General features: G+C 38.9%; 1 protein-coding gene across 1 annotated transcript in view; it reads left to right on the top strand.

The window, feature by feature from the left end:
• The first annotated feature begins 811 nt into the window (after positions 1 to 811).
• Positions 812 to 9,096, top strand: part of IL17RA (interleukin 17 receptor A) — a 26,262-nt gene continuing 17,977 nt past the window's right edge. Inside the window, exons 1-2 of the mRNA XM_029284326.1 lie at positions 812 to 922; positions 8,091 to 8,115. Coding sequence (XP_029140159.1) covers positions 812 to 922; positions 8,091 to 8,115 — 136 coding nt within the window. The remainder of the gene's footprint in view (positions 923 to 8,090; positions 8,116 to 9,096) is intronic.

The following is a 9,096-nucleotide window of genomic DNA, read 5'->3' as shown; positions in this document are numbered from 1 at the left end:
AAATATCAATATCAAAGCAGCAACCCACAGAAACCAATATTGGCAATAATATCTCTGTCAACCCCCGGAATGTGCGCTCGCATCGACGCCCTTTGAAAAGCTTAACCCAGGGGTAGGCAACCTTGGCTCTTTTATGACTCGTGGACTTCAACTCCCAGAATTCCTGAGCCAGAACGGCTCAGCTTAGAAACTCTCCCTTTCCCCTCAGCATAGCTGGCTGTGGAATTCTGGGAGTTGAAGTCCCCGAGTCATAAAAGAGCCAAGGTTGCCTACCCCTGGCTTAACCGATACCCCAGATTCGGGCTAACAAACAGCCGCGGCACGAGCGCGGCCACGCCCCCGTTTCCTCAGCTTGTCTCCTCACCGCCGGTCCAGATCAGTGTTTCTCAACCTTGACAATTTTAAGGCATGTGGACTTCAACTCCCAGAATTCCACAGCCAGCATAGCTGGCTGTGGAATTCTGGGAGTTGACGTCCACATGCCTTAAAATTGTCAAGGTTGAGAAACACTGGTCCAGATGAGGAGGAGGCCCGCCCACCTTCTCCTGCAATCCCCGCCCCACGCGCCTCCTCGCCTCAAGGTAACGCGCGTGCACCGCCCCCTCACCGAGAGTGGGCGGCGCGCGCCCTCCTTCTCTGGCGACCACGCCCACCCACCCACCCCTCTATGCCCCGCCTCAGGTGAGCTTCCTCAGACTCCGCCCCAGCGTCCCGTTTCGAGTTTCGTCCCGGAAGCCAGAGGGGGGCGGAGCCAGGTCAACGAGGCCGGTGGTCTCGCTTCGGGAGCAGTGTGGCGGCGGCGGCGAGGAGGATGAGGGGAAGCGCTTCGTGGTCCTTCGTGCTCTTGGCGGGGCTGCTCCCTGGGCTCTCAGGGCTGAGGCTTCTCCTCAGCGCCCCGCCGCTTTTCAACTGTTCCCAGCCGGTAAGTGGGGCCCGGACGGGCGCACAGCGTGGTAGTGCGCGGGCTGCCTGATGCGCGTGGGAAGCAGGGCGGAGGGACAGACACGCGTCTTTCTTCCCAAGCGTAACTCACTGTATTCGGGAGAGACACGTGTGTGTTAAGCAGCCTTTCCTACCTTGGGCCTGCCGGATGATGTGAACATTTGGGAGTCGCCCGTTTGGGGACGTTGAACGTGCGAACGGATTCTGCCTTGAACTCCCCTTGAGAAACTTTAGGCAAGATTCTCGGTCCCCGATCGCCTCTTTCTGCGTTAGTTGCAGGTTAGAGTACCAGTTTTATTTCTGAAGCTTTTTGTGGATCGGGGTGTATCTGATCTTTTCCAGGTGTCCAAAAAGATCCCGATCTTGCAGTTTTGATCTTTGCATTTTGTTTTTCAGTCTATTTTCCTATTAGCATAACCACCATAGAACGAGGGTGTAAATAAATATTAAAGTAGCTTTGGCTACTTTAATATTTATACTTTAAGCATGGCTGACTGGGGAATTTTGGGAGTTGAAGTCCACAGGTCTTAAAGCTGCCAAGATTGGACACCTGTGCCATAGAAGGTGTTGTTATTTCTCTGATTTTGGCCATATGTGTTGTTGGAATCATAGAGCTGGAAGGGAAATTACAGGTCATCTGGTCCAACCCTTTATAAGATTCACAAGAACACTTGTGGCAGATGACCATCCAGGTGCTAAAGACCTCCAATGAAAGTAATGAATGAAAACTCACTGCCTGTTGCTGACTGTTGCACTGGCTCCCAGCTAAAGCACTCCGGAAGTGCGTCCTAATGTTTAGCTTGAAGCTGCTTCCTTTGCAGTTTTAACCCATTAGTTCAGTGGTTCTCAACCTTTTTAATGCCGCGACCCCAACCGGTCGTAAGTCGAGGACTAAGCCGGTCGTAAGTCGAGGACTAAGCCGGTCGTAAGTCGAGGACTACCCAACCGGTCGTAAGTCGAGGACTTTCCCTGCCCGGGAGCGCCACGCATGCGTGGTTCTTCCCCCTGCGCCAGCCGAGGCGTAGCTGGCAAGCGGCAGAGACGGAGCAGCCGACCACCAGCTGGCCCAGCCCAAGGGAGGTAAGGCACCTGCTGGAAAAGGGGAAAAAAATGGCAGACAAAAAAAATGGACAAAAAAATGGCAGACAGCCTTGCTTGGCGACCCCCATGAAATGGTCGATCGACCCCAAATGGGGTCCCGACCTACAGGTTGAGAACCACTGCATTAGTTGATATTGGTCTATGACCACAATAAACATTTAATTTGGTAATTTCTTAGCTCTATTCTGGAGCGATAAAGAAATCTATTCCCTCCCCTATAGCCCCTCAAGTATTTGAAGATTGCTATCTGATGTCTCTTCAGTCAAATAATGAACAGATCCTTTTAGGGTTCCTATTCATGCAGTTATCAGACCCTCATCCTTAGATTCAGTCCTTTGAACTTGCTTCAGTTATTACTTGTTTGTTAAGCTACAGTATCCAGGGTTGGTGTCCGGTATTTCCAATTGGGTCTGATCAGGGAATGATTATTACCTGGACTTTGTGTTCCTGTTAATTGCATCCCAAGATTGTATTTGCTTTTTTAGCAGCTGTATCACAGCACAGCATATTGTGTATTCCCTAGGTAAAGAGATGTATTAAAATATACTCTTGTTCACCATATTTTTCACGGAAGAAAATATTTTGACTGAAAGTGAATTTCTTTACATTTTATATCAATTTTTTTATCTCATAGTAACTTCTAATACAAAAATACAAGCAATAGCATTTCAAAAAATTAATATAAACAAGTATCCAGCATACATTCAGTGCACATGTGTTCAGTAAATGCAAATAAAATTAATCAGCAATTAGATTATGTAAGAGTCATCAGAAACAAACCATGTATATATTTGTTTTATTTTGATTAGGGATCATTGTGCAGGTAATCTTTGACTTATGACCACAACTGAGCCCAAATTTCTATTGCTAAATGATACATTTGTTAAGTGAGTTTTGCCCCATTTCATGATCTTTCTTGCCACCGTTGTTAAGTGAATCACTGCACCTGTTAAATTAGTAACACGGTTGTTAAGTGAATTTGGCTCCCTCATTGACTTTGCTTGTCAGAAGGTCGCAAAAGGTGATCACATGACCCCCGGACACTGCAACCAACATAAATATGGATCAGTTGCCAAATGTCTGAATTTTGATCACATGACCATGGGGATGCTGTACAAGGTTGTAAGTGTGAAAAACGGTTATAAGTCACTTTTTTCAGTGCTCTTGTAACTTTGAACAGTTGAAGTTGTAAGTCGAGGATATCTGTATAGCCATGCCCTGAAGAGGTTAAGCTCTAATAATACAGCTGAAATGTACTTCAGATGTTATATTCAGTTTCTTGCTTTACATAGTCCTCATGTTTTCACTAATTCTGCATTAATTGTTTCTTTAAAAGATTTATATGGCCACCTATCTTGTAGCACACAATTCTGGATGGCTATCAGCAGTAATAAAAACACAAACATTACAACTACAGTAATTCAAAAAGAAAAAGTGAGAAAAATCAAGAAAAACCAGGTGCCCGGTCCATAAATATACCCATTCATCTCTTCAATCCCTGAGCTCCAACATTAGTATCTCAATGCCTGAGGGGAAAGCCATTACTGATAAGTTCATATTTTTATAGCATTCTTGGAATGATAGTTTGAATGTTAAAACTATAACAATATTACCAAATAAAGCATTTGTATATTTATGTTTGCTTCTTTTTTATTTAAAAAAATCTGCACCCATCCACATATATAAACATTACCAGCAACTATTACTTAATTCCTGAATGGATGCCAGCAATTACATTTTTTAAATGAAGTCTGTTTTCCACAGACTTCCACAGTCTAAAAGATTTTTTTTAAAAAAAAAAGCAAAAGAGGGTTATGAGGCAGGGGGAGAGGCCTTGCAAAGCCTGGGTCAGCTTGAAAGAAAGAAAGATGGCTTTACTTAGCCAATTATCTTCTTTTAACTCTCAGATCTGTGTAGCAAAAATTTGGATGATCATTAGTTGGTAGCAAAAAGAAATGCTTGTGCTATGGTAAATCTAGCCCCAACACTACACTTAGGAGTAGTAAAGGAAAAAAAAGTTATAAATAGTCCTCAGCTTACAACCAAAACTGGGATCAGACATTCTGTCACCAAGTAGTGCACTTATTGAGTCGTCACATGACCACACACAATTTTACATCCTTTCTCATTACAGTCATTAAGTGAATCCAGCTTTTCCCCATTGATTTTGCTTGTTACAAGCTAGCTGAGAAAGTCACAGATTGTGATTGTGCGACCTCAGGATATTGCAGCCATTGTAAATACATGCTGGCTGCCAAGTGCCCAAATTGCCATTATGTATCTACAGGGACTGTGCAATAGTTGTAAGTGCAAGGAACAGTTGTAAGTCACTTTTTTGCAGCATTGTCATGTTGGTCATAAGTGGAGGGCTATCTGTACCTAGAATACTGAAAGTGCAACACACACCCAAAAAAGTAAGTCTTGCTTCTAAAATGAGACAAGACTAATTCAAGCAGTTAAAGTTGTTTCACAAAACAACAGTCACACATCTGTTATGAATTGTACAATAGTAGGAAACCAAGATTATTAACTTCCGGATGAGGACATAGTAAATTTCTTAACCAGTGATGATAGTGCAGTTTGTCCATGTTTTTCTTGCATGACCATCTATGTTGAATATACATGATGAAAAGGGAACAATTGTGTCAAGAGAAAATGTATATAGAAAGTAGAGATAGTGATTGTGTGATTGTGACCTTAACGTTTCTTTCTTAACCTCAGTAAGCAGTGTGAACTAGTTAGAGTAATATTGCTTAATGTCATGTTTCCCCAATTACTTCATGATAAATATGTGCATTTATACTTAGTTCCATTGAAATTAATGTCTATAATTAATTTAAATATGTTTAAATAAAAATAAAAGGATTTGATTTAATATTTTAGCAAATATGACTTCAGTATTCACATGAGTACACAGTATGAATTCCAGGTTGCAAGTATTCATTTGTAAGATTGTAAAGTTACTTCCTCCAACATTATGTTTACTCATGTACTGTAAGTTGCCTATTAGTAGCACCTATTAACCAGAATATCAGAATATCATAACCAGTGAATTATTGGAAGAAGCATAAAAACAATAATTTTAATAATGAATGCCTTTCATAATTTTGAGGATAAAAATGTCTAATTACTTTGCTAAATTAAATTATTCCCATATTACATTTAAGTACAGACTAAATTGACTGTTTAGAAGAGCAAATGAAATGTACAGATAGACCACAGCTTATAACCAAAAGTGGGACTGGAATTTCCATCTTAAAGCATTGTGATCATTAAGTTGAGTCAGACCTTATGACAATTTTTACAACAGTTGTTAAGTGAATCCCAAGATTGTTAAGCAAATCAGAGGTCATTAAACAAATCACATAGTTGTTAAGTGAATCCAGTTTTCCCAATGGATTTTTTTGCCAGAAAATTACAAAAGTAGTTCCAAATCATGATCACGGAATGCTGCAACCTTTCATAAATGCGAGAACATTGCCAACAGTCCAAATTGCAATCACATGACAACAAAAGTGGTCATAAGTCACTTTTCAATGAGGCTTCGTACTCATTAAACAAATGGTCATAACTTGAGGACTATCTTTTTAAAATTGATAGTAACTTTAGTTTATTTTTAAGATTTTAACATTTCTTAAAATCTTCCAGAATTTAAATCTAGACAATAAATCTTTTTTAAATAATAGCTTGATCTGCAAATTTCTAAGAATAAAAATAAGCTATAAAACAGGTGGAGGAGATGGGTTCTTAAAGGACTCCTGCTAGAAAAATGTCTTAGATTTTTTAAAGTTATTTTTAAAGATTTCAGAAACTTCAGGAAGATTTAAAGCTTTCCTATATGACTCGATCTAATGCAGTACAATAGCTTCATTTTCTATTATTTGAATGTCATAGTCGACCTGATGGTGTTTTATTTGATCTTTATAAAATATGTTTATAATTCATCTTTAAATATTCAACAAGATCATCTACAGCGTACAAGTGCTATGGGAATAGTTCTCTGCCTACTTGTGCTACTGGTAATGGTGGTAAAAGGAACTGAGGGATAAATAAACCACCACTCCAGGAAATGACCCTTCCCAAAAGTAACATATTTAACTTCCCTGCAAACGTGTGACTTCTCCCTATGTTTTTGCATTCCTTAATAAGAATCTTAATACTAAACCAAACGATGATAATATTGCATACCTGTCAGAATTATTATATTTACTGTCAAAGATGTTCTCTATAAACATAAAAATCAAGCTGCACAAAATAACTTGCATGCAAATATAATTTGCAAAAAAATGCATGGAACAAGTATATTGTTTTGCATTGCTTTTTAAAGAAATATTACTGCCTTTTAGAGCTATAGGAAGGCAGAGAACTACTAGACAGCAACCAAGAGATACAAACTACAGTAGTCTACACCTCCATTTAATGGTCAGAGGTAGTTTTTAAGTCTTGAAATGTTAGCCCTAAAATATTTGATTCTAAAACTCTATAATTTGATTCTAACTTTGAGAATTTTATATAGTGTAGAATTCTAGGAAGAATCTAGTATAAGCATAAGTCACTGGGAACTTCAGAATATAGATAAAAGCATGTAAGAACACTAGTGTGCTTGGTGTGTATAAACTGTAAGTTCTTTTATTATTGTTTATCTGCCAAGCCTGTCCTAAAACAGATTGTGGAGAACATGCATTGACACTTCGCAACCACATACAGAAACTTATACAATTCTTTTTCCTTCCTTCCTTCCTTCCTTCCTTCCTTCCTTCCTTCCTTCCTTCCTTCCTTCCTTCCTTCCTTCCTTCCTTCCTTCCTTCCTTCTTTCTTCTTTCTTCGTTCTTTTGGCTGAAATCGCACAGCAATGATGTGATTAAGGACAAATATGCAAACATCCCTAACCACAGTTTTGGAAAGTTGGGGCAACGTACGGGAAGTATGTGTCAACACAGAACAGTAAAAGTAATAGGACTTCTTTTAAGGTTATAAGCTCTGCAAAAATACTACTCACATGGTAGTAACTGTTTATTTTGAACACACCATGACAGAATGTTATTGGAGACATTATATGATACTTTAGGTTGACCCTCCATGTATCTGTGAATGATTCTTAGTACAGTGTAGAGTTTTCCATCAGATGACATTTGGGAAATTTTGTCAAGAAAGCTAACATTCTCCATGTGAACTAGGATCAAAATAGGATCTTACTCACTTGTAAAAATATGGTGTCCTGGTAACTTTGGGGATTTTTTTTTGTTTTGAAATGGCTGAAATGGCTACGCATAGATTGACTAAATAATCATTTCAGTCACACTGTCAATATTTCCTAAGGATAGAAAAGCTAAAGATTTGAGTACTTTGCATAAAATTACCCTAGGAATTTGGGCAACCATAAGGAGGGATCATCAATATCAAAATGGTGATTGCAACCAAATAATCAAAACCTGATCCTTTTTTAAAGTACCTAGATTTCTTGTGTTTATCATTCTTTGTTCGTATGATAAGACATTCTGCTTACTTTTCTGCTACTTATTTGAACCTTTAGGATTTCAAAGGGGAAGATGTCACTCTAATCTGTAAAAAAAATTACTTTCAATAAACAGTCGAATCATAGAGAAATAGAATTAACAGGAAAATAAATGTCAACCATTTTTATCTTTGTGATCTATGTTAACTGTTCTGCCTATTTTTATAGGAGTATTTGCATATAAACAAGATAAAACTGTATTTCCTTTTTTAATAATGATTCAGAAACACAGCTTTTTACATTTGTTTCTCAGAATACATTTATAATCACATCTATGACAAAAGAAAAAATACATTTTTTTAAACACATTAAAGTGGTTGCAGGTGAAAAATCATTTAATAAATACCCAGCTTAGTAAACTAATAAATGTCTGTCAAGCTTAGTATCAGTTAAATGGGGGGTTTTTTGAGTCGAAAATATACATGAGAAAAACTACTGATAAAATTTAATACCCATTTTGAGGTGAAGCAACATTCATGATCTGTATGATTCTTAAGACTATTTTAGTAACATATTATGTTCTCTCCTGTAGGGTTTACGCTGCCTTGTGCGAAACAGTAAGTGCACTTTTTTTGGTTTCCCCCTTAATTAATTTTGCTTATTTTAGAACTGTAATACTAACTCTGTTCTGTCCAACATTTTATAGGATTGATGTTTCAGTAGGAGGTATGTTAGTGTAAGGCAGTGATGGCGAACCTTTTAGAGACCGAGTGCCCAAACTGCAACCCAAAACCCATTTATGCATCGTCAGGTGCCGGGTGGCTGTGGCCATTGGGTGGGTGTGGCCATTGGGTAGGTGTGACCATTGGGTGGGCGTGGCTGCGGTGGTAACGGCAGACTGGGTGGGACTAAAACGTTCAATCAATCAATTCCAACTTTGCAAGATCTTTTTTTCCCGCAAGAAGTTGAAATTGACTGATTGATTGAACCTTTTTTTTGTTTTGCACATGGAGGCAGAGGCTTAAAGCAAAAAGGTTTTATAAAACCCAGCTGAAGGCGTAGGACTGGGGCGACAGCACGCGTGCCCACAGAGAGGACTCTGAGTGCCGCCTCTGGCACCCGTGCCATAGGTTCGCCACCACTGGTGTAAGGTATCTATATCTCATGTTCAGTTCAAATGAGTTCAGGGCCAACATAATTTGCATATGAAAATATATGAATATTCACATCCCCAACCACCTCTGATGTCACTCCAAACATTTGTTATGCACACATCTACAAATATATTAAACAAAGAAGAGAATATCTCACATGTGTCTTCCTGCTTAATGTTAACCACTCACTAGACATTCTATTTATTTTCATGTGTGCTTTATTTTTCTCATACATTACTTTTACTCTATAATAATAATAATAATAATAATAATAAATTTAATTTATATGCCGCCCTTCTCCCAACGGGACTCAGGGCGGCGCACAACATATTTAAAACAAAACATAAATACATTCCCCCCCGATAAAACCGAATTAAATCAAATTTTAAAGTTGTGTCTCTGTCAAATTGTTAAAAGATAAACCCCAAATAAAATCCTCCCTAG

The sequence above is a fragment of the Protobothrops mucrosquamatus genome, unplaced genomic scaffold (genome assembly GCF_001527695.2).
Source record: "Protobothrops mucrosquamatus isolate PMUCROS unplaced genomic scaffold, P.Mucros_1.0 scaffold532, whole genome shotgun sequence".
Classification (NCBI taxonomy): domain Eukaryota; kingdom Metazoa; phylum Chordata; class Lepidosauria; order Squamata; family Viperidae; genus Protobothrops; species Protobothrops mucrosquamatus.
This window is presented reverse-complemented; position numbering and strand designations above follow the sequence as displayed.